Consider the following 25787-nt stretch of genomic DNA (forward strand, 5'->3'; position numbering starts at 1 on the left):
CCTCCCGGGCCCCGAAGGGGTTCAGCGTTTCTGTCCCGCCGTCAGGAGCGCGCCGCCGGCTGGCTGAGGGCTGTTGTCTCCCCTTCTCTGCCAGCGTCGCGCTTCGTGTGGGATGTATGTGACTCACAGTGGGGTTTTGGGGTTGTGGTTTTTTTCTTTTCCTACTATAGGCAGCGTGTGGGAAAAGCCCCGCTGCCCCTCAGGCCGGCGAAAGCGCGGTGATGCTAAAGGCATCGGGTTCCCGCTTGCCTGTACCACTAGGGATCAACGATTACGCCTCCCCCCTGTTCTTCGCTCCTAAAATGAGACTTGGAAAGCGTTCAAGGTCCGGCATGTCCTTGGGTGCACGGTCTGCCCGGGGTCCATGTGAGGACGGATGCCTTGGCAGGCACCGGGCTCCCTGCCCGCTGCCCCGCGGAGTGGCGCGGTGACATCCCTGCCGGGCCTCGGCGGTTCAGATCCAGCCCTAAGCCCCGGCTGTTGACCAGCAGACAGCCTCTGGCCGTTGCCAAACACGCGCACTCGCAGGAGAGGGTCCCGGTGGAAGCTGGGGCAGCAGCCACCAGTGCTCCAGGCTGCTGCTGGTGGGAGAGGTGACCAGTGTGACACCCCTCATGCAGTATCTGAGGCTGCATCGCTTACCTGGCCGGTGGGAGACCCACTTTTCCCTGCTGCCCTCAGCTGGGGTTGGGGTGAAGGGTGGCTGGTGGTGCCGTTACAGGAGGGGTCTACGAGCCTGGCTGGGGCAGGGGTCCTTCCACTTCTTATTAAAGCCAGGCCAGCATGAACAGCAGGATGGAAGCTCCACGGAGCTCCAGAGAAGAGGAGCATATTGTGCCTTGCGAGCTCGTGAGTAAAGCGCTCGAGGAAAAGGGTTTCCACAGCTTATGCCAAGTCCTGATTCCATGTGTTACTTGGGGCAGGATTTGAGGCTCCCTCCTCTTTCTGGTGTTGCCTGCTGACTAGGCAGCACCTCAGTCGCTGTGATGAGCTTTCTGGATCCCCCTTTAAGGGTCCTGACTTCCCGGTGCGTAAAACCGGCTTAGGTCTTAAATCTGGCCAAAATCAGGACTTTTGAACTCCAAGCAGCAGCAGCCACTGTGGCTTTGAATGGCCCAGGGCTGCACTCCCATCGCTGGCCTGAACAAGGCTACGCGTGTAGTACGATACCCTCTAAGCTTAGGATTTGTCACATGGGGACGGCATCTGCCAAGTTTGTCCAAGAACTGGGGTTGCGGGGAGGACGTCTCGGGCTGCTGCCGGCCTCCTCGGCCACGGAGGCTGATGCAACTACAGCCAGGGCTGCGGGAGGGCTGGAGCCGTTCACCTGGCAGCGTAATCCCTGCGGTGAACCAGGTGGAGGCTCTCGGCCAAAAGCAGCACTTGGAGGTAGGAGATGAAGGGAAACCGGAATGCTCTTCACCTCACCCAAAAGGTAAAGGCCCCTGCTCTACCACCCTCATCTCTGAAGCAAAGTCCTTAAAATAAAGCCCATGGCTGTTTTGTCGCCTGAGATCCTACAAGTTCATCTCCTCTGTGCTATTGTGGGATGACACGAGGAACCTTGAGCTTTGCACCCTCTTCTTCTGAGGGTTAATGAACAGTTTAAATCCTTGCCCTGCCCTTATTGTGCTGAGGCACCACCCTTGCTGAGAGCAAGGCTTTTTTTTTTTTTCTTATCATCATTATTATTTTAAGCACCTTGAATAGTAATTGCTGAGCTGGCGTTCCCTATTGCAACATCGCACCAAAAGAGTTGTGTCCGTGCTCACCACCCACTGCTAAATGCAAGCTCAGGAGTCCGCTTGTTCCTCTGCGTACACCAGCACCGTGGTGTCCCAGCACCGGCGACAGACGTTATCCCAGCAAGTTACAGGTCATTTAACTTGGCCTGTAAGGATCTCGGAACGGTGGCCTCGTACTTGCCTCGCTGCCACAGACATGTTAAGCATTGTAAAAAGAACAAAATGGATTTGGTGTTTGGAGTTTCAAGTGTTGAGGTTGCTGGTCTGGCCCCTGCTCTGCAGAACGATGCAGTTTGTGCTGGGATGGTTTCAGGACTTTAGGGACAAAGAACTTGTGCAGTTCATCTGTCATGCTGGAATCTTCCCGCAGAAGTTCCCCTTCAGCCAGGGGCTCCCAAGCCACCTACAACAGGCCCGAAAGTGTTTGATTTACAGCCCAGGCCCTCTTTCACCCAACCTTCCCCATCTCAAAAGAAGACGGAAGCCCTTTTTCCTTCCTGAGACCTTACTGACTTTAAAAGCTGTCAGAACTGGGCCATAGCACATCCCGTGCAGGTTAGGCTATGCCTGAGTCCCCGTTAAGAGCTGGATAGCCCATGTCCCCAGGCATGAGGACATTTAGACATTACTCTGGCTTTGTTTGCAGCTTGGCAGGTGCAGGACTGAACTTTGACCTCATCCTGCTGTGACAGCTGTAAGCTGGGTAGACTTTTGCCTCCAGATGCGTTGCACCCAGCTTGTCCCTGGTGCTACCCTGTCCCTTTGGACATCCTCCCTCTGGTTCAGATCGAGCACTAAGCAGCCTCAGCTCTTGCTGATCATAGAGTGGTTTAGGTTGGAAGAGACCTTGAAGATCATCGAGTTCCAACCCCCCTGCCATGGGCAGGGACACCTCCTGCTAGACCAGGTTGCCCAAGGCCACATCCAGCCTGGCCTTGAACACCTCCAGGGATGGGGCATCCACAGCTTCTCTGGGCAACCTGTTCCAGTGCCTCACCACCCTCAGAGTGAAAAATTTCTTCCTCATGTTTAATCTAAACCTGCCCTTTTCCAGTTTATAGCCATTCCCCCTCGTCCTATCACTGCATGGCCTAGTAAAAAGTCCCTCCCCAGCTCTCCGGTAGGCCCCCTTTAGGTACTGGAAGGCCGCAATAAAGTCTCCCTGGAGCCTTCTCTTCTCCAGGCTGAACAGCCCCAACTCTCTGGATGCAGTACTGAAGGTGGGGTCTCACGAGAGTGGAGTAGAGGGGCAGAATCACTTCCCTCACCCTGCTGGCCACACTTCTGATGCAGCCCAGGATCCGGTTGGCCTTCTGAGCTGTGATTGCACATTGCTGGCTCATGTTGAGCTTCTCATCAGTCGGCACCCCCAGGTCCTTCTCCTCAGGGCTGCTTGGATGCCTTCTTGGAGCGGAATAACTCCCTGTTACTCCTTTGGCAAGCCTTGCGTGAGCCGTGTTCATCCATGGCATGGCAGGAGCTCCCCACCATGGGGAGCCACCCATGGGCTCCCCACCACCGAGCTGGTGCTGTGCCCGGAGGGGAGGGCTGGGACATGCCTTTGGGGCAGAGCTGTGGGGGGCGTAGGGCTAGTGGCTGCACTCGGCTGCTGATGGCATCCCAGCGGTAGAAGAACACTGTGCTTCTCTCCAGTTGCAGCGCTTAACTATGGGTTGTACCTACCCCAAAAATAGGCGAGGCGCTCCCTGCGGAGCTGTCATTAAAAGCTCTATTGATTTTTTGGGTGTTTCTGCCTGGCAGCTCTGGTGCTGTGTGAGCTGGAGCCCTCTGTAACCAGTACAGAGCATGCTTTCCTTCCTGTTTCCCCATCACCTCCCAGCTGCGTCAGCATCCTGCTTTGGGATTTCATGTTTGGGCCCGCTTCCCTCACTGTTAAATGGCATTTCTCCCGCTTCAGTGGTACTTGGCTTCTTGACAGGAATTGTAAACTAAGAAAGACTGCAGAAACTGGGAGGCTTTAAACCACAGTTTCCAAAGAAATACATTCACGGTTGTGAGCCCAAGCTCACGTCTCCGTTTGAGGAACTTGCAGTACATTAACTAAAAAGATGGAGATGGGGAGTGATGTCCTACCTGCAATTTAAATTCCCAATTTACAACTTTCTTAGAACTGTTCAGAGACACTACTCCACTCTACACATACAAAACATATGTTAAAGCAAGCATTTTTTAAGTATCTTTAAACATACCCATTTTCCTAACGACAATGACATGAGGCTCCTGCTGCAGGCTCTTTCTTTTCTCTTTTACTCCTTCTAAGTGCATTTATAGAACTGTTAGGGCTTCCATCTTCCTGCCTTCCCCTCTAGCCAGGTCTGTCACTGCTGTATGTCTGTCACCAGCTCTTATGACTGGTAGGTACGAAGCTGTCGGTCAGGCTATCAAAGCCTGAACACACAACTGTGTTGGGCAGCGCCCCAAAATCTGCCGCGAGATGATGAGCCTCTTCCGTTTTTAAGCAACTCAGAGGTACAAAGAAGCTTACATAAAATCTGCCGCGGGCCAACAGCGATGCAACGCTGAAGTTCCTTTGCTGGAGATTACCTTTGCAAAAATGCCTTCAGGGCAACAAAGTTGAGGCGATGAGGGAGCTGTGTCAGCGGTGCCTCTTGTGCAAGTTGCTGTGGTGCGAGCGCTGCTCCTCCTGCCCGCGGTTGAAGGGAAACCGAGCGTCCAGGCACGCCGCCTGGGCAGAGCACCTGGCCGCGGTGGCAAAGGTGGCACTTGAGAGCAGTGTCCTCCCGCTGAGGAAGGGTTGGAAGAGACGTTGGGGGCATGCATGGCGGCGCCGAGGGCTCGCTGCGGAGATGGGCAGGAATATCTTGAGCTCCCTGCAAACTCCTCTGCAGCTGCCCTTAACGCGAAGAGTCTCCTGCGTGTTTGCAGTCAGCTCAGCCTCTGGGCGTTCGCAGCTCCGCGGTGGTACTGGTGGTGTTCGTGTGGAGCAGGAGAAGGGGGTACTTTATCGCACGACAGTCATGAGGGCTGACAGGGATGGCTCTGCTGCTCGACCCCTGCTAAGGGGTCCTGCGTGTAAGCCAAAGGACAGAACAGAGCGTGATGGATGGACACACACACGCACACTCACCGCCCCATGGCAGATGTGACCCGATGTGGGACGGGGGACCTCCCTGCAGGAGACACAGAGCTAACTGCTAGCGGGCATTAATGGTGAGAACTGGTGGATGGCTGTGTATCTGCATTGGAGATGGCCAAAGGCGCCGGAGGTCGCTGCAGCCTGGAAAGGACTGCAGGACCGGGGAAGCTGCTGGACTAGATGATCTCCAGAGGTCCCTTCCAGCCCTGACCATTCTGTGAGCTGGGGCACAGCGGGAAGGAGCGAGGAGCCGATGGGAGAGTGAGGGGAAGGAGCATAGGGAGGAGAAGGGGAGGTGGAGAGAACCCTTTCTTCTCCACTCCCCACCCCAAGGTCTAAGCCGGCAGAAGCATACGGCCGCGCTCATGAAAACGTCGCTGCTTTCGGGGCAAATGAAGCGCTGATCAGAAATTCCTATTAAATATTAACCTGAGGGAATGAGTCACCCTGCATCCCACACAGGCACAGGGTACTGGGCTGCACGGAGCGCCGTCTCCGTTAGAGATAAACGCTGCACACGAAATAAGGAGCAGGCAGTACTTGTCTACCTGCTGGGCTCTCTCCTCTGTGAGGAGGGGAAAAAATACATTCAATTTATGCTGTTTCCTACAGCATGTGCGGAAGTTAATCTTGGCCCCACTATTCCACATGAAAGACTCCTTTCTTCCCTAAGCAGGCATCTGCACGATGCCTTTAAGCAGATGTGCTGCCGAGGTTAGCAGCCCCTGATAACGAGCAAAACACGGTGAGAGCGTGGACAGCACCAACCCTATCTCTGCATCCTTCTTATTTCATCTCAGATTCAGGAACGGGCTCCTGCACAGACCACAAATTGCTGGCGCCGGAACAAGGCTGTCTGTAAGGTACCCAAGTGCTGGGAAGAGTCACGGCAGACATCTCTTAACACCTTTTTTTTTTTTTTCCCCCCCCTTTCCAGTGTGTTCCATGGGAAACAGCACCAGCCGGCTCTACAGCGCGCTCGCCAAGACGCTGAGCAGCAGCGCCGTGTCCCAGCACCAGGACTGCCTGGAGCAGCCGGACCCGGCACGGCTGGATCCTATAGACCCCAAGGAATTGCTGGAGGAATGTCAGATCGTTTTGCAGAAGCGGCCGCCCCGGTTTCAGAGGGACTTCGTGGACCTGAAGAAAAACGCCGTCAGTAACCACCGCCCCATTCGGGTGATGCAGTGGAACATCCTTGCCCAAGGTAGGAGCTCCTCTGAGCTCAAGGTGTGACCTCGAGAGCAAACGCAGCAATGAAAACCTTTAAAAGCAGCTGTAATTAGGCATGCCTGGGATTGGCAGGGCAAAGGAGGAGAGGTGGATTATGTGGGGCACAGCTGACTGAGGACCAGGGCAGGGAAATTTTCAGCACTTGAAGTAGTGGTTTGCCTTCTGTTCTGTGGGAAAGGACAAAAGATCTCTCCTTGCAACTGTGATGCCAACGGTAGCTCTGAATGCCTGTCTTAACTGAACACAGTGTATTCAAAAAGCGGTGACCCATCACTTTTAGATAGGTTTTAACCCCCAGAAAAGACACATCCTTACACAGATTTTATTCTTTGTAAAGCTTCTCTACAGTTTTCTGATTATCAGTGAGCTTTTCCGGGATTCAGATCTGTTAAGGCAATTCTTAATTCCTCAAAATAATTTTCTTCTCAGACCCCTAAAATTAAGGCTGTAAACCGACTTATGCAACAGCCTCATCTTAAAATCTTTTGGGGTGGGAAATCCCCCACGGGGGGATTGCCTTAACATTCGGCAGTTAAATCCCTCCCATCCCACTGCATTTTTTTCTTGGGCTTAATCTGTGGCAGCCACATGTGGAAGCACTTGCTGCAGCATAGTGACTTTTGGGACGAGGGGGGCAGAAAAGTCTTTCATCTAACTTCTATCTGTAAAGGGAACTTACTTTTTTTGGAGAGATTTGGGTTTTTTTTGGAGAGACTTCAGTGTTTTGCGACAGGGTTCTCACCCCCGTTGGCAAGCCTGGCACCCTCAAAGTCAGCAGCTCCTCCTGGGAGACCCATCACCTGCACGTAAACTGACGTACGCCTGTTTCACAGAGAAAGCGAAGTGTTGCGGAAGCCTCATGCCAGGTCCCGTTGTAACCATCTTGCACTGTGACAGAGCCTTCCCTCTCGCCTCCGCAAAACCTGGAGGAAAACAGCCCATTTTAGCTATCGGTAACTTCTTTTTTTTTTTTTTTCCTTTTTCTCTCCCTGCTAATTTCAGCTCTCGGAGAAGGCAAAGACAACTTCGTCCAGTGCCCCATGGAAGCTCTGAAATGGGAAGAGAGGAAGTGCCTCATCCTGGAGGAAATCCTTGCGTACAAACCTGACATCTTGTGCCTGCAAGAAGTCGACCACTACTTTGACACCTTTGAGCCGCTCCTCAGCCGCCTGGGCTACCAGTGTACGTTCTTCCCGAAGCCGTGGTCCCCGTGCCTCGATGTGGAGCAGAACAACGGGCCGGACGGCTGCGCCTTGTTTTTCCTCAAAGACCGCTTTGAGCTCATCAACAGCGCCAACATCCGTCTAACCGCCATGAAGCTGAAGACCAACCAAGTGGCCATAGCTCAGACGCTGAAGTGCAATGAAACTGGAAGACTGTTCTGCATTGCCGTCACCCACCTGAAAGCCCGTACCGGCTGGGAGAGGTTTCGGTCCGCGCAAGGCTGCGATCTTCTCCAGAACTTGAAGAATATTACCCAAGGTGCGAAGATCCCTCTGATCATCTGCGGAGACTTCAACGCGGAGCCAACTGAGGAGGTCTACAGAGAATTTTCCAACTCCAGCCTCAACTTAAACAGCGCCTACAAGCTGCTGAGCCCCGACGGGCAGTCAGAGCCCCCGTACACCACCTGGAAGATCCGGCCCTCGGGAGAGTGCCGGCACACACTGGATTATATCTGGTATTCCCAGCACGCCTTGAACGTGAACTCAGCCCTGGGCTTGCTGACTGAAGAGCAAATTGGGCCCAACAGGCTGCCATCATTCAATTACCCTTCCGATCACCTGTCCCTGGTGTGTGACTTTAGTTTTAATCAAGACCCCGACAGACTGCTGTAATGGGTTGGAACGCCACCTGGTATTGCAGTGTCTTAACTCACCACTATTTTATTTTAGAGAAGACTTTTGAAGCTGGGAGCTATTGAAGGGTGAGGAAATACTCTTGACGAAACATTATTATTACGGGCACTCGTTTGGAGTTACACTTGCCGTTCAGCGCTTGTTAATCTCTCTGGAGCCTCCAAGGGAGGAAGAAAGGAGCCAGTGTTCTCATCGTGGTGTTCTTGCCGTGCCGGGGTTTGAGAACCGGAAGGCAAATGAGCTTTATCCTTTCACTAACCCCCGTGTTTAAGGATTTAATCCTCTAATGAATGCGGAGGCCTTAGTATTTAAATCAAAACACGTGTGTTTGTAATACAACTTGCCCTGAGAGCATGCTAATTTTATTTATTTCATGTCAAGCTTGTGCAAGTACCAAAGGGAAGGAGGCTCGACTACTCAGTGAGATTCTCTTAAATCTTTTTCTGTTGCAATACAAAAGAAGTTTAACGCAGTTCAGACGTGAACAAATCTAAGCTCATGTTACATTTTCACATGACTCGAGATGACAATGTCATTAAAAGTGAATGGATAATAGCGCAGTGTGAGGAAGGTCCCCCTCCAGTAAGAGCAGGTGAGGAAATAGAGGCAAACTATTCTACATCATATAGCAATATCCTCACTTTTCCAGATGAATGTGCATGTGTCCGTTACACACGTACGGCCTGTAGGTATGTATACCCAGTGACTGTTATCTTTGTCTCTTCTCTGCTTCCCTCCAGAGGACACACCTACCCGGGAGCATTTCCTCCTCTTGCTTCGAGTATTACTTTTCTAAATGGTTTAAATTTGTAGTCTTGTCAAATCTTGCTGTTTCAGTAAAGGGCCAATCTTCATGTTGAAAAGACTTTCTTTTATTTATCTTCAGAATCTAAAGCTACACTGGAACCTGTTAGAAGATGAAATTTATTTATTGAGAGAAGTCGGTGATCCTGCATCCGACTTGAAATCCTACAGCGACAGTGTTCAGGAGCCTCCTTCCGTGGCCCAGGGGAACTCTGGCTAAGCACCTACACCACAGCAGAGCTGTGTTAGTACGGTAACTCTGGTGCTCCTGGGTATGACGTAGGTCTTGTATGTATGGCTTGGAAACATGCCACTATGCCGGGAGAGGAGGGAAGAGAGACAACAGTTGGAGTTGGGCTGACATTTAGAGAGTTGAGAAAGATGAGGCAGAGCAAATAAAGCAGTACTTCCATGTAAAGTAAGGCCTGTAGTAACTCTTAAATGTTCCAGGTGTTTATTAATAAAAGTCTTTGGGGAAAAAAAAAAGTAACGTCTCCGCTGCCATCTTTTTCATTTCCCTATCGTAAGTAGGCGGTCTGTCTCAACTAGTGGCTGTTCGAGCTCCAAGCTAGTGGTGATGCCGCCCATCGCAGAGCTCTCTCCCCCGACCCCGCAGTCCTAACTGGCACGTTCGCACGGCTGCTTTGCTTTCACTGTGAGTGCTCTTTCTCAAACCTGCAACGCCCAAATTCCACAGCAAGCCTGGAGGGAAGGGAGTTACCTTTAGCTATGTTAAGCTGCTCCCTCCCCTAGCTACAGGTGAAGGATAAACTCTATATTACTGTAAATATTACTTTTTCTGACAGTTCTATAGACCTACAAACCTGGCCAGCACTGCAAAGCAGGGTGCGAGTGTTCCTCCCCGAGGAATGCTAAGCATGCCTGGCAGAGCTGGCTGCTCACAACAGGCACCTACATTTGTCACTTTCTTTTAAAACGTCGTTTGAAGAGCAAGAAATGCCACAGGTACGTGCTTTACACAGCCCATAAATTATTGTACTTGTGTTGCTGGTAAGTGAAATGCAGAGTCTGGCAACTGGAAGTCCCAAATTCCCACACAAACACCTTCCCTTTCCGGCAAATGAATGAAGCGCTGTGTTGCACAGCTGGAACATGCTCTGCACGTGTTCCTGACCCTTCCAAGCAGAGGAGCTGAGGCCCCTCTAACCAGCCTGGGACGCAGGACTCTTCTAGCAAGTATGGATTTGACATCCCCCAGACAGAAAGGATTTTACAACCAAGGAGCCGGACTGCCTTGGTGAATACTCGTACCAGGCACATGCGACCTATCAACTACTGCCAGGCAGGGAAATTTCAGAAAGAGCAAACCGTGTCCCTGGAAGCTAGACGGGGTGGCCCCTTTGGGGGAGATTCTGGGCCAGAGATGAGACACTCCTAACACCCCACAGAAAGGCAGAACTTGGACCATCCCTGCCATAAGGTTTTCATACCGGCTAGGCTGAGACGGCTCCTTTTTCACGCTGCCGGCTGCCCTCAATTGCTCTCTGAGGCGATGAGCTGCAGCACTGCTCCTTCAGCATTCTCTCCTCTTAGGATCTTCCCTCAAATGGTCTTTGCAAGGAGGAGAAATAATACAATTGCCCATTAACGGAGTATCAGTCATCTGTAGCTAAGCACTTCTAAAAGCAACACCACAACGCAGACCTGTAAGATGGCACCTGTAATAAGGCAAATCCTTACTCGTCTACCACAAAAAGTCACACCAGAAGGCGGAGTTTCCATCCACACCGTTTTGGCAGTTTCTTGAAGAAACTTCACTTGTGGTAGAAAGCCGTGACTTGAGAGCAAGGGTAATACTGTTCTCAGAGCTGCCTTTAAAAAACAAAAATGTCCCAAACAAACACGAAAAAAAACCCACATCACCACCAAAAAGCCCTTAATTTCCAGTTTACTTTTGCAGAAGCAGCTCCATTTTCCTAAGGACAGCCGAGGGCGTCCATCAATGTGGCACCGTGTGACCGCTGCCAGGGCACAGAGCCATCGCACTGATTATGGCAGGCTTTGTTTACCAGCAGGAGCTAAACTATTGCAGCTACAAAACTCCCACCATCACTCTCACAGTAACGATATTTGGTATCTGGACGATCCTTGTGCCATTTTAGTCAGACTGTGGCTTTCAACGCTAACTTGCCTACAAAAGAAACCAAACTGTTGGAGAAACAGCATGATTTGTACGATATTGCCATCATCGCAGAGCTCTCCCAAAGTGGAAAGGGCTGGGATTCTTATTTCACCCCGGACACGTGACAGTAGATCTTCACTGCTTCATGTCCTTAAAGGGTAATTTTGAAGGCGAGGGGAGGGTGGAAGAACTGCGAAAAGGCTGGGGACTCTCCCCATCACAAGGCGATTCTTAATATTATCACATTCGGAAAATCAGACATCCCTGCTATAGCACAACGGTGAACCCTTTCTGCTGTACTTTATTAAAAGGTAGACAACCTTTTATTCAAGGTAACCTCCCAGTCAGCCTCACCCTTTTATTCCAGTACTTGTTATAAAATATATTTTGCAGACAGACTTTTGGAAAACTTCAGCGAAAGATTGCTCTTGCTTTGTTTTATTCAGCCAGAGGCAGGCCTGCAGCACTGAAATGCTTTTGCCGGCTATAAATATCAGCACACTAAATATTTTTCACAGGAAGAAGCAGGAAGGTTTTTAATTTTTTTTTCTTCTGTAGCAGCATGACTCCTACAGTAAAAATGTCTTCAAAGCTCTTCTTGTGGCTGTCTCCCTTATAAGCACACCAAGGCTAAAAAAAGTCTCAACAGATCCCTTGCTCTAATCTCGAATAAAAGCTGCATTAGCTTAGCAGTGACACTTTTCCCTCACCCTCAAGCTAGCTGAAGGAAGAAATGACCCACTTATTTAATTTGCTGAAAGGCAGAAGCTGTTGCAAGCTTATTAAAACACTATGTCTCCTGGAGAACGATCAGATCAGAAGTAGATAGCGTCACTTGGATCTTCTTCATTTAATAAGCTTAATACCTGCTATTTGAACTGTCTCTACAAAGCAGAAATTGAATTTAGCTTGTTCTGGCTGTGACAATCTTCACGCCTAACTGAGATCCCTGCTGCACGTGTCACGGTGAGTAAGAACTCATTGCAGACACCTCTCCCCTTTCTCATCAACTCTTGACTGCGCCTGGCTCACCGATCCTTGACCAGCTCAGATGTAATTCTCTGAAGCCCTCAAGTTGATGAAATCAATTAGCAGAGGGTCCCTAGAGCTCAGCCTTCCCTGCAGCACGCTTTACCCGGATCACTTGAGTTGTGTCAAGGCACAGAACCCTTGGCTAAGCAAAGATGGACTTTGTCCAAGAGAGAGTAACAGAAACGGTGGTCTCCGCAATAGGATTCCCCTTTCAACTTTTCTTGCCACAACCCAGAAATGTTGATACTCAGATCTTTATTCCCAGTTGCAACTCAGTTAATTTTTCCCCCCTATGGATTACACAGCATTACCCTGCCCATCCTATAACTTACTATAGTAGTTATCTGAAAAATAAAATGTTCGTATTTATATCTGTATTATCAGTGATACCATGGCTGTGTATGTCTCAAAGCCTTCTGTGTAAAGCTCACTTCGCACTAGTTTCATTCCACCCACACATCTAGAGAAGATTCTACTTGCCAAGGATAAGTTAAGCCTGGACCCTTCTACTTGAGCCACCAGCTTCAGATATAAAAGGTAGTCCCGCTGTCACACATGGACAAAATAATAGGGTTTTCAACGGGATTGCAAAAGTCTAGGAGTACAGCTAGATATTAACTTCTCCAACATTTCAGTGTTCCTTTGTCTGTTTCAGATGTTACGAACCTGACCAAAGCCCCCTCATCCTGAGGTCACGTCCTCCAACACCACCAGTAAAAACATTTCTTGCCCACACGGTAATTATGTCAGCATAAAGCAGTATGTGGAAAAGCAAACTTGCACAGACCTAGAGAATGATCTGACATCTTCAGGTACAGGTGGGAATCTTGCCCCTCTGACCCTGAGCTGTAGAAATCCTCAGGGAGAGGCCGCTTCTTGTAAGAAGCAAGGCTCGTTACCTAGATTACATACCACCTCTGAAGAACAACCGGGTCTCAGAACAACGCGTAGGAACCATGCGCACACAAAGCAATGCGGAAGAGCTGTGCTTAGGCAGATAGCTGAAATCACTTCCCAGCTGTGACAAAAAAAACCAAACCTGTCTGTACTTCCAGCTAGCAGCTAAATTAAAAACAAAGTGAGGAGTACAAAGGCATACACGGAAAGCTTAACAAAAAGGGTCTTTGCTGTTTGAAGCCGGGTTAAGTACCCTTTCCGTTTCAGTTACGGCACATCCTCATACAGCCTGACATTTTCACAGCACTTAAGAAACCTCTGTTAAAGGTCCTCGAGCAGCTGGTAGTGTGTGCCGCTCACCGGGTGGCCAGGGGAGAGAGCCAAAGCACCATCGCCAGTTCTGTGGCACGATGCAGCACCGACAGCAACAGCAGCGTCTGGGAGCACGGCAGCGAGCTGCTTATCTCACCAGTAGTGGAGATGTGCACTTTCATTCCTTTCATTTTTGCCATTACATGATGAAGTCTTGGCTCTAGCTTAAGAGAAGGAGATCATCAGCTGGAGATCCTTATCGATTTCCAGGAAGATAGTTTGTCCCCATTTGACTTCCAGTGTAGCTAAATTAGGTGTCGGAAAGGTCTTCACTACAAATACTTCAGAAAGACATTTCATGCTCTGAGATACAGCACCTCTCTCTCATATACGATCAAGTAACAGCCATTTAGAAAAGGCTTTCTTACAGAAAAGACTTAGAAATGTGGGTTTAAAAATGCTTTTTTCTCTCATCTTCTAGCTCCAATTTGTTCTACCTACCTCTCTTCACACTGCTCCATTTCCCTTTACCCACAACATAAGTGCCTCTCACACTAACAAATTAATCAACCTGTTGCCCAGCTTCCCCCTACTTCCCTTTCCGTCCTACCTCTTGCTTGGCAACATAATCCTCTTCATACTCCCACATTTCCTCCTGTGAAGGAGTCTTTGTGCTCTACCCCAGGCCACAAACAGCTCATCTATAAAAACCTTTGCTTCTTTGGGTTAACTGCTGGTGGAAGGGATTGCTGCCTTCTACACCACGCTAGTTTTACTTGCTTCAGCTTGTTCATTCATTTGTTCTTAAACTCTGCTTCCTTGCTTGGAGCATGAAAAATAATCCCTTTTTCAGAAGGCTTTCAAAGTTCCCTACATGCTGGCCTGGCTGTATGAAGCTATTCCCGCATTTCTTACCAGTCGAAGGGAAGAATGGGGCTTACTGCTAGGGCTCTATAGGCGATTCATTTTTCAGGATTAAAAGTTAAAGGGAAAAAACCAACCTCCAACGTAAGTATTTAATTCTGGTCTCCTTTATCATTACTGAAGACCTCAGTTCCCTATTTCTGTTAAAATTGCTCCTCCAGGCATGAAGTACTTAGTCATTTAGACTTAAATTACTTCAAGATTACCCAAGTTCCCACTCTGGAGACTTTCCAGGGCATCTCACTAGCAACTGGAGATGCCACGGGGCACCCACAAGCTGATGTGCTGCTTCTCTAGTCAGTGTTGTAGCGCCAGCGTGGTCCCCATGAAAACAGGGTAAGCTACCCTGCATCTATTTTAAGCCAAACTCTTGCACACGGACTGCAACTATGGAGTAATTCGGGTACTGTGTGTTCTCACCTGAACTTTACCCTGAAGTAACGTATCATGATACCCATAACTTCAGTGCAATTCTAAACGGAAAATCTATTCAGATAATTCATTCAGTGGGAAAAAAAAAAAAAAAATCTACCTAAAGTCATGTATTTGTGCTGAAGCCAAAATATTAATAGTTGGAAAGGTCAACGGCAACAACACCAAAAGAACCAGCAGTATAACTTAGTATTTCTCTTTTTTCAGAGTTTCTACCTACGGATGCTTTCAGCTTGCCTCTATCAGATCATTAGAGAGATGAGTACACTGGAGTAGCCAAGTCTGCTTATTTCTACCTTTCCTTTGCAGTGCAGCCTTAGGAAATTAACGTGTAGCTGAAGGAATAGTTGGGTAGTTCACAGAGCTCTAGAAGTTATTGATCCTCTGAGTCATTTAAGCAAACTCTGTCTTCTTTGCGTTAAAACAATCGGGAGAGCACACAAAGTTATCACCTGTCAGCTGGAGGGCAGTAACTTCTTAAGCTACTCCAGTTATTATTCCACACGCACTCATGCGATCAGCCACAATGCAAGAACATTGCATGTGCTCACCCGCCTGAAAAAGCGTTAAGAGAACTAGACCCCTGTCAGAAGTTACCTCACCAACTACCGCAAGCTTCTCAGATACGTCAATGAAAAACATTTCCGTGTACTGTGTGAGACAGCAGCCGTTCGGAGTACCGGTGCAGTGAGGAGTTCCAAACTTCCACACTGTATCAGCTATCTTAGGCTGAATGCCTGGAAGATTTCAAAGAAGCAGAAAAAAAGGTTAATAGGTTGACAGGGAAAAACAAAAAAATAAAAAGCAGACCAAACACCGTTAAATTTCGTTTCTATATTTCAGTAAAACCTACTTGAATACACTTTGAAACAAGAGTACAACAAAATAGAATATACTTCAAATGTTGAATATACAAACTATTATAGTTCATTCTGAACACTGGTACTTCCCTCTTAACTTCAACTAAAAAAAAATTTACAGGTTTAGAACTACCTGACAAAAGCTCATGCTGGGCGTGACCTTTCAAGTGACAGAGTAGAGCTGAAACTGAAATGTATGCACGGATGTCAAGGCTAAGTGAGAGACACAGGCATGTTACAGCAGAAGGCGGAAAGCCTGCCGCTATTTTGTCCACAATTAAGAAATTTAGACAGACTTTTAACTACCATACAAAATATGTTACATGTAATTCTATAACAATACTGTGCTAGGTACAAGATTTTTAAAAAATTTGTTTTAATAAAAAAGCTTTACACAAACAAGCCATTAGCTTATTTCAAGAAAGGTAACTGAAAATCAGTCTAAGGCTTTCATTTTGAATCTGCTTAAGCTGTATGATACAAAAATCCCTCTCGGTCTCTGTCTTCTTTTAGAAGCTCCTTAATCTTCTCCTTTATTTCACATTCTACAACACCTAGTAGCAGAGTTTTTCACATAGCACCAGTTGAGTACTGTGGGCACACAGTAGTAATTGCTGGTATGCATATAAAATGCATCAAATTTGCCATTTGTAACAATGAGACTTTCCTCTCCCTCTGACAACTAAAGACCAAAGCAAACCTCTCACACGACTCTCTTAGTGTTCCAGGCCTTAGTGTAACTTGGTAACGGGTAACGTAGTGAACTGTTTGGTCCCTGTTCAGTCCCTCTATCTTTCCTTCTCCACAGGTTCAGCTGTTTCCCAACTGGAAGAGGCAGTTTTTGTCAGCATATCAATGTGGTTCAACTCCCACTGAAACACGGGAAAATAAACTTTTTTTCCAGTAAGTCTTCCAACATATGCATGTTTATTAACATTTCAAAACTCTCCTTTTCGACTTGGTGATCACATCCACTTCCCTCCCCCAATTACGTCAATATATTCAAAACCGTAACAGTCTAGAAGTCCATGCTGGAAGCAACCTATTCTTCATTTCTCGCATGTTATGATTCCTTCTGTTTTCATCGCTACAGGAAGGGCAATAGCTGAGGGCGTGCTAACTACTACTACGTGGGTCACAGTCTTGCTTCCATCTGCCGGCTTCTCTTCTTTTACCAGCTGCAGTGTTTTCACTTCACGATCCTGTTTTAAAGCCGCTGTGTCTGATTTAACTTCTGGACTTTTTATAACTGCACTAATCACCCTGGGAGGAGTCTGGCCAGATGCCTGCTGAGCAGGCACCGATAGTCTCATTACTGGTGTCCCATGAGCTATAGACACTGGGGTTAGTGCTCTAACAGCCAACGGGGTTCCCACGATGTTAATACTTCCTGACCCAGACAGGCCCGTTTTCGTTTGTAACTGACACTGCGTAAGTTGCGTGGCAGGGATTGTAATGATTTTGGCAGGCTGCATTGTGATTTTCTCTCCATTTTCAGCAGAGGTTGGCATCACAGTAGGGATTGTCTGGATTACTACCTTGGGAGTTGTGGCTGTTGTTGGGCTTGTGTTGGTTATTAACGGTGACCCTGCGTTTACTGACTGCACTGCCACGGTTGAGATTTTCTGTCCCAGAGAGGTCATTACAACAGGCACTTGCATTGCCACACGTACAGTCCTGCAAAATAAAGATGTGTGTGTTTAAGCCAAAACTCAAGGCACCACTAGAGATGACAACAGGGACAGACAAATCTAGGATTTACAGATTTTTAACTGGTTCTTTAAAAAAAGAAAACCAAAACCAAAACAACCAACCAACACCAAACACAACCTTTTGCACTTCCAGCAACAGGACTTTGAAAACTGAGCAGCATTCATATGTCTTTTTTCCCCTCCCTCTCTCTACATAATTTGAAAATACGCTCGAGGGCAAGCATATTGACAGTTGGCTCTGATCTCATAAACAAGGCTTTCATAGTATTCTATCATGTTACGTTGCTGCTTGCAAATCAGAAACAATTTCTAACATTTAAAACACAAAACAAAAACCTAAAAGACAGCTTCCTATCCAAAAAATGACAAGCCCAAGCCACATTAATACAAACCTGGGAGCTGTCGTTGCTGGGACGGTAGTAGTGGTAGTTGAGGGGCGAGATGACGATGTATCATGCGCTGGTGAGGCAATATTCACAACTCTGGTGACTGCTTTTTCTGTTCTGGTACAGCTTAGCTGAGAGGAATTTTTTCCTCCGCGTGCAGAGGTTGCTGCTTTTAAAAGGTTTTCTGCAGATAAAGACGCTCTTTCCAATGACTTCTCATCTGTAGGCATTGACAAATCTTCATTGCAGGACTCACTTTTGTCATCATCTATGACAACTATATTTTTTGGCATCTCCTTAAACTGATATACAAGCCTCTGCCCCTCAACTTTTGCAAGGATTCCTCTTTGATAGTAATATCTGCAAGAAAAGTACATTTAAGTAGTAACCAACACAGTGACAGATTTTAAAGAAAACCTCATTCTATGCTAACAAGAAAATCTGAAGTAGTCATAATAAAACCTATAGCGTAAGAAGGAAAGAAACTGGCAGAGCACACTGGCAAAAAACAACATACTTCGGGAATTAAATTGCAAATTAACTGGTTACATAAAAAGCAATAGGAACTACAAGACATGCTTTTGAAACAGCTAAGACAGCGAGAGGGCAAAGCTTTTAAAATTTCAGAACTGTTATATTTCTATAGGCAAAATTAAAAAGCAGATTTAAAATTACAGTAGATAACTTAAGGATACGAGAGTTTTTACCTCAGAGCTCTTCCCATAGTCTCATAGTTCATGTCAGGTTTGTTTTTGTGTTTTCCCCATAGTTTGGAGACAGCTTTTGAGTCCACAAGTTTAAAGATTCCCTTCTCTCGCTGAGTCCATTTAATATATCGAGGACAAGTATTCTTGTCCTGGAGAAGGTCCAGAAGAAACTCCCATAAGTATGTTGTGTTTCCTATAATCAGAAGGCATTTAAATATTAGAAACCCATTTTTAAAGGTAACAGAAAGTTCTCCATATATAGGTAACTCTGAATGATCTGCCTTACAAGCAAATGTGACACAGAGGATGGTATGTAATGTAATCTGTACATATTCATTCATTCTGTTAAGTTTAGTAAAGCTTCCATAAATATTTACTTTCTAAAAGCAGCTAATCCAAGTGATCTGCTACATAGCACAGGAGCTTGTTCAATCCAGCGCCCGTTCTCAGTTCTGGAAAAGAAGTGTGGGAGGGTGTTCCAAATCGCTACAACCTACATCTGTTTGGCAGAGGCAGGATGAGCTCAGAATTTTCTTCTTGTATTTGCTTAAAGAGGGAATGGAAATGCCAGTGCATTTTATGAGACTGAAGGACAGGAGGATATAAATAAGTAATTTTTAAAAGGCATACAACCTTCAATAACAAACCATCTCAACTGTGGTAAATTGACATAACCTCCTGTCCAGGACCTAAGGCTCTCACACCGACTGGTGACAGCCCAATGTTCTGACCCTTCTCAAATATATGTTGCACAGTGACCAATGTCCTGCTATGTCCAAATCCAGTCCCATTTCTTCCTACAAGTATTCATAGGGCAGATGTCCCATGTACTTTTCTGTAATTAGGGGGATATAGAATGCAGTCAGTCTACAGAAGAAAAATTTAATGTACTTCTCAAGTATTCAAGAGGTGTACCACTTCCACTGGAGGAACCCCAAGAGGGGGTGTACGACAGTGACTATCAGGATGGCATAAAACATAACATGCATAACATGGGGGTTGTCTGCACTCTGACTGTACCATTTGCATCTAGGAAAAGGGGAAGAGAAGTAGAAGAAAAAAAAAAAAAAACAGATCATACTCCAATTTGTACGGATGGAGAAGACTCCTCGAGTTATCTGAGAAGGCAGAACTAAGAGCTACAAGAATAATAACCTCAGAATGTTAATCCCAATTCTTTATTTGATCATGCTTCCAGGAGGTCACATAGGCCAAATAAAAATAAATTAAATAATTTTATATTTTTTTCGCAAAAAAAGGTCATTGATTCCTGAGATTTAGTGGGCCAGCATAGCACTTGTTATGCCATGCTGAAGACAAATAAAATGCACTAACACAGGTTAAAGACCACTGTTTCAGACTACAAAAAGTTAGCTATCTTTGAAAAACCTCAAAGGGTTAAAAAAAAAAAAATAGTTTCCATCTTCTGGAAGACCACCTCAAAGACAGAGAATAAATATATTTTACCACATACTCCAATAAACAGCAAGTACTGATTCAAGAGCTACCAAAATCCAGTTTCCACTAGATTTCAGAGACATCTGAATAGGACCTATATGGGTAAAGAGTCAACAAGAGAACTCAGGAATCCTGAAATCACCCTAGATTTCAGGGAACTAATCTTTCTTTTTTCCCCCCTTAGCTCCTCAGAAATAGAATCTCCGGGTCCACCACCAAATGCTGTAGGTCTGCAATAGATTCTTTACAAAAATAAAAGCGGACTTCGGTATTGGGAAGTAAACAGAAATTTCAAGAGAAATCATTCCTTAAAGCGCTTAATTTTTCTGCAGGAACGGTGCTGATGACTCAGCAGGTTTTTTTCTTTTCCCTCATACTCTATGTTGACCTAAATAACAGCTTTTTTCTACAGGAGGACTATGCAATACCTATACTACACAGAAGCCATCTACTATCACCAGTAAGACCCAGTGATACTTCAGGTAAGCTGCTATGTCAACTACAGCTTCTACGTGTTTAACACAAAAGGCTTATTTTAGGAATGTTTAATACAATTTTGAACCATTTTTAAACCCTTTCTCCTTAGAACCAGACTTTCCTCTCACTATGAATCCAAGCTTACAGACTCCCGAGGACGAGAAAGACATGGCTCTAAAATGTATTATCTGAGCAGGTTTATATTTGTGACACTCTTAAGCACCAGTTAAGTCCAGCCCGGGAGACAAACATGGACTGCACCTCACTGGGCAGACAGAAGCCTTATTTCATAGCATACACGGCTCATCTCCACTCCTGAAAGGTCTCACGCCAACTAGCACCGTAAGCAGCCGCTGAGCTAGACATGATTATTATCTATCTTAACTTCAATACAAAGCAGATTTTGCACAATGAAAGAAATTTTTGTGGCTAGCCAATTATTACAGCTGCCAGCTACTTAAGAATGTTAGCTGTCATCTCAAAATAGAAGGATTAATGGCCAGAAAGTATGTGAATGATACAAGGCATTGTGTGTATCAATGAACTGTCACATTGGTACCAGCACCTATGTGGAGAGGCTCAAAGCCAGTTTTGCTCCCTCCAACTGCTAAAAAGAGTATTTATGCAAAGGAGAAACAAAATACGGAAAGAGAAACCATGCCTAAACTACCAATCCACTCTATAAGGGAAAAAAAATACTATCTCACCATAAAAAAAAAATAATTAAGAAGTCTCCAGTTCCTCCTGTATAATAAACTAAAGGGTACAATTAAAATCAGAGTTACAGCTGCTTCACTTTGCACCAGAAGGTATCAGAAATGCACAAAGGAAGGAGTACCTACACGGAAAACAAGCAATCCCCTTTTCAAATGTGCAAAACCTGCTGTCCTCTTTCTCCATGACTTAGCTCTGCTGACAGTACTGAGCTCTAGGAATAATTCCTGGTTTTCCAAAAACACACCGCATGGAAAATAGCTTACGTTTGCAAGTAATTTTTTAAAATAAATAACAAAAAATAAATCCAGGAACAAAATATTTTGCAGGACATCAACTTAGCCTACATTAAGAAAACAAATGTATTTTATGCCAATTGTAGCACAAAATATGGAATGAAAGACCTTGTGACAAAAAGAGACATAAGTAGATCGTTATGAGTGTCCACAGGAAAAAAAAAAAAAACAAAACAAAAAACAAAAACACAACCCAAAACCAAAGCAATACCATCTCTCACTTCTTAAAACAAACAGCTATAGAGTGAAATCACCAGTATGGACAAAAACTAGAAGAGACAGAAATACAGGCCTCCTTTCTCAAAGTTATCTGCACAGCAAACTAGGAACTGGGACAGTTTACGATTAGTATTCAGATAATGGAAAGCTGTAACAGTGAAATGAGAACGAGAGCCAAGGCGGCTTTAAGAATACTCAAAAAAAAAAAAAAAGAAAATTAAACAAGATGTACTTTTAAGTACAGCAGATGCAACGACCTGTGACCTTCATTGAAGTCCACTGCTACACCCAAATCCAAAGACAGCAACAGTGGCCACTGCAGGGAAGTTTAATTACTGTTTGCACTGGTTTTCATGAGCTAACATCTGCACGACGTCAGTCCTGTCCTTCCTTGCCCTACTGACAAATGTGACGACTCAGGAGTTGTACACAGATAAGGAATTATGTAAACAGCAGAGATCTTGCTTTCAAACAAATCCCAAAATAATAGCGGAGCTGATCACTGCACGCACTTTCAGCTAGTACGCTGCCACTGAAAGTCCCTAAACTTTGTTTCTCCTAGCCATAGCAACATCTCCAAACAACTTTCAGTGCAGTAAGTGGGGAAGAGATCCCCATTTTTCACCTATAACCAGGGGAAGAGCTGATACACTGTACGCCAACTCAAAGGTAACCTGTGAGCAAATGCCCTGGTCTGTCTCCCTGCTGGGCGACTACTGAAAACGCATTTTCAACCATCATCATTACAAAAGCCCATAAGCTACTTCTCCTTGAGAACAAGCCTTTCAGTGGTAGCTTAAAAAAATTACATGTCTAGCAGTAAATTAACACACAACACAAAAGACAGGACAAGTCAATAAACACAAAGCAAAGCAAATGAAAAACCAGAAAGCCTATTAACTGCAGAGTGTATTACAGGGCACTTCTAGAGCAGTTCCACACATCCTTGTGCTAGATCTTGTACAAACAAATTTGGAGACACCGAATAAAATTAAAACTCTAATGAAGTCAGTACAAACTCATCCACCAAACTTTTTAAATCTCTATATATATTCTGTGACAGATACAATACATATACACTGCATAATTTCAAACACTCGATAAATGGAAAAATATACCTTTGCCTTCTCTAGGTTTCTTCTTTATACCTAGATCTGGAGACCCATCAGATATAGTCGATTGGTGGGTCTTCGGTTTACGGCCAGCTGCACATAAAACACAGGGTGGGGGTGGAGGGGAAGTATTAATCACATGTAAAATAAAAGTATTTTAAAGTTTGGCTTTGCTGAAAGAAGCAATTCATGCATTTTTCCCCCCCTTGCAATCTCCTTGCTACAGGCATGGATAAATTTAAATTCTTAGTTTACTACTACTACACATCCAGTTCAATTCGTCATTTGGTTGCTTATTTCATACACAGATTTAACTCAATTTCAGAAGAGCTGATGGGCAGATGAGGCACACACTAATTGTACAAAGTAAATTTCAATTTATTTGCATTCTTTTAGTCCAGTGTCTGTTTTACTCTGAAATGTATTATTTCGTCTTCTGCTTTGTTTTTGGCATTCTAGTATGGCTGTTGATCAAAGCACCCATTTTCCTGAGAAATTTTACTACTGAAATCACAAACATTTATTTCCACCTTGCACCTGCCCGTTAAAATCTAGAGGTAAAAGCTTCCGCTCAGCGTGCGAGCGGTGCCGCATGGGATTCACATACGGCGGAGCATTAAGACGGCTACAAAACGGCACCCGCATCCTCCGTGATGCAGGACAGCGGTGCTGGAAGCCTACCTGCGCCGCAGCCCCCACCTGCCTGGCTTGCCCTGCCCCGGCTCGCTGCGGGCTGGCAGGGCTCCCAAACGCCTCCTCCTGCCCTCCGCCGGCCCCTGCCAGGAGGCTTAAGAGGGGACTCCTCAGCAGGCGGCAGGCTCAGAGCTGCCTACCTTCCCACGCCAGGGAAATCCTCTCCCAGCCAGACCTGCGGCTTCTTCATCCTCTCACACTTCGGTGACCTTTTTACTCAAGGTAAACAGGTCCAAGCAGGGAAGAGGATCATACCCCACGGCAGCAGGCTGTCAACAGGCCACGCTTCTGCCTTCAGTTAAAGGCAAGCAGCAACGATTAACTCTCCCATCTCAGGCACGAGAGCGTTAATTTTTGCTGATGAACAACGTTCTTCATTAAACACTGAATTTCAAAAGGCACTAATTATGAAGACCAAAGTTATGGCTCTGTAACTATGGCTGAATGACCTTACACACTTAAAAGCAGGGATTTGGGCTCTGTAATAGGAAAAGAATATTTAACAAAATAACCAGCATAAAATTTCAGAGCTTCCTGAGCATAGCCCTGTAATGCAACCTGCCCAGTAACGACGATTCAAACAGACAGTGGACTATATAGAAATAGTGTTTTTATTAAATCTAAAATTCATAGATTTTAGACTTAAATCACTGTATCACTACATTGCAATTTTTTTCCTCTAAAGTACAAGTAAATATTCCATCTTAGCATGTCTGGGAGCTCTAATAAAACAATATTCCTATAGTTATGTGAATTCTATTGATGCCTGAAAGAAAACTGCTAGACCAGAAAGAAACCTCACTAGGTGCCAACCTCTCACTTGGTAGCTGAATGCTTAGAACTCAAACACTGTTCTGAGTAGTTTCTCCTCCAAGACACGCCAATCAGACAAATAAGATACTTCTCTCACAAGGAAGATCTTGTTCTGATTTTGTAAACTGATTCATGGTTTTGCAAGTTAGTATTTACTCTGCTGTTTCATTAGAAGATCCACAAGTCTACCCGCTCTCCAAATGTCTCCATATTTCAGACACCAATATTTACCCACACAAGTCCTCTTTGAATCCTCCTCTACCTTTTCTACCCTTCGTAAACCGTGCTTAAAAAAGGCAACAACAAAGACATCATTTTGCTTTATGGCTTGGCTAAGCCCATTCTCTTGCTACTTTTTTTTCTTTTTTCTTGTTGCAGACTAATTGTCTAAGAACTCATATTTCAGACTCCAATCAGTCTGATTATATGAGCAGAGAAATCAGATCATCTAACCTATCTCTACCAGTATCAACTGCACCATCTGCCGCAGCGCAAATCAGAAATAAATTTTGAGACTGCTGCTATGAAGAGCCATACATACCTTTTTTCTTTTTCATTGGTTCATGGATATCAGGGGAAGTTGGAACAGGAGATGCATCCATTGGTTCAGACTCCTCCGTTGATACCTCCACCACAGTTTCTGTGATCACATCAGGTCTCATGGCCGCATGGATAAATTCTGGGGTTGACACGCAAGGAGGGACAAAAACTTCCACTACGAGGGAAGAGGAAAAAAAAAAAAATTATCTGAGTGTCTGATGAAGTTTCTACTTTACTATTCTAATGTAACTTAAATGGAATTATTTTAAACGAAGCATATCCAATAGCATAGCAAGATTCTGCTCCAACAACCTGTCACCTAGAAAATCAACGCAATTCCCAAAAACATGCATACTTGCCAGTATTGTTATGCATAAGTATCACAATGATATACTTTAGAACTAAACTCAACTTTAAATAAAACAAATTAGAGCTTAATCTTTGATCCTTATTCCAACCTCCATTTCCTATTTTGTAGCTTTGGGGTTTCAGTTTGACCATCATTTCATCCAACACATATTAAGTAACTTCAGAATGAACACCAAGTTAAAGTAATCATCAAGTCTAATTTGTTTAAGCTGATAACACTTTGCAACACAGTGTATTCAGATATTATTTCTAAAATAGAAAAACAGATTAAAATACTTTTCCCTTAAAATAACTCTTTATTTGAGCAATTTAAAATGTCAAATTCACAGAACCACAGAATGACTGAGGTTAGAAGTGACCTCTGGAGGTCATCTGGTCCAACCCCCTGCTCAAGCGAGGCCACCTAGAACCAGTTGCCCAGGACTGTGTCCAGATGGCTTCTGAACATCTCCCAGGATGGAGACTACTCCACACCCTCTCTGGGCAACCTGTGCCAGTGCTCAGTCACCTACACAATGAAAAAGTGTTTCCTGATGTTCAGACGGAAAAGTTCATTTTAAATGAGTAGCTACTCAAGGATCTCTACCCAACAACCCCTTTCAGATAAATGATTTAATCAGTAAGTACGCTTGTTCCAGGGTGGAGAAATCACGTAGAAACTCAAACAAATCAGTAGTTTTGAAATAAGCAAGCAAATGTTTTAAACGGCATACAGTTCTCCACAGAAGCAGGTTTCCTAATTTGCTTGTTTTACTAACAAGTGGAAGGAGAAACGGCTCACAGAGCAGAAACTGTGGCTGACATACCAGGACTCCTGGCATCTCTCAGGCAGGTAGGAGACTCCATATGAAGTAAGGCCTCTGCAGCTTCAATTGTCTTATCCGTGCAGTGCACATTACTTCCATGAACCGATGCTTCCACTGTAGAAGGAT

The 25787-nt window shown here is 45.5% G+C and overlaps 2 protein-coding genes across 3 annotated transcripts in view; one reads left to right on the forward strand and one right to left on the reverse strand.

Annotated features, from left to right (window-relative positions):
* Positions 1–4348: 4348 nt before the first annotated feature.
* CCRN4L (CCR4 carbon catabolite repression 4-like (S. cerevisiae)) lies at positions 4349–8334 on the forward strand. The gene is made up of 3 exons (XM_009892174.1): positions 4349–4799; positions 5801–6070; positions 7099–8334. Exons 1-3 carry the CDS (start codon positions 4349–4351, stop codon positions 7932–7934), a joined length of 1557 nt encoding a protein of 518 aa, XP_009890476.1. The 3' UTR covers positions 7935–8334.
* Positions 8335–15318: 6984 nt separating this feature from the next.
* Positions 15319–25787, reverse strand: part of ELF2 (E74-like factor 2 (ets domain transcription factor)) — a 30852-nt gene continuing 20383 nt past the window's right edge. The window contains exons 3-8 of one of the 2 annotated variants that reach the window (XM_009892171.1): positions 25662–25775; positions 24488–24625; positions 22447–22533; positions 18165–18357; positions 17464–17817; positions 15319–17036 (exon numbers count right to left, since the gene is read on the reverse strand). In XM_009892171.1, coding sequence (XP_009890473.1) covers positions 16409–17036; positions 17464–17817; positions 18165–18357; positions 22447–22533; positions 24488–24625; positions 25662–25775 — 1514 coding nt within the window. In that variant the 3' untranslated portion in view covers positions 15319–16408. Of the gene's footprint in view, positions 17037–17463; positions 17818–18164; positions 18358–22446; positions 22534–24487; positions 24662–25661; positions 25776–25787 lie in introns of both variants that reach the window. The other variant, XM_009892170.1, reaches the window with a different exon arrangement.

The sequence above is a fragment of the Charadrius vociferus genome, unplaced genomic scaffold, assembly GCF_000708025.1.
Source record: "Charadrius vociferus isolate BGI_N301 unplaced genomic scaffold, ASM70802v2 scaffold199, whole genome shotgun sequence".
Taxonomy (NCBI): Eukaryota; Metazoa; Chordata; class Aves; order Charadriiformes; family Charadriidae; genus Charadrius; species Charadrius vociferus.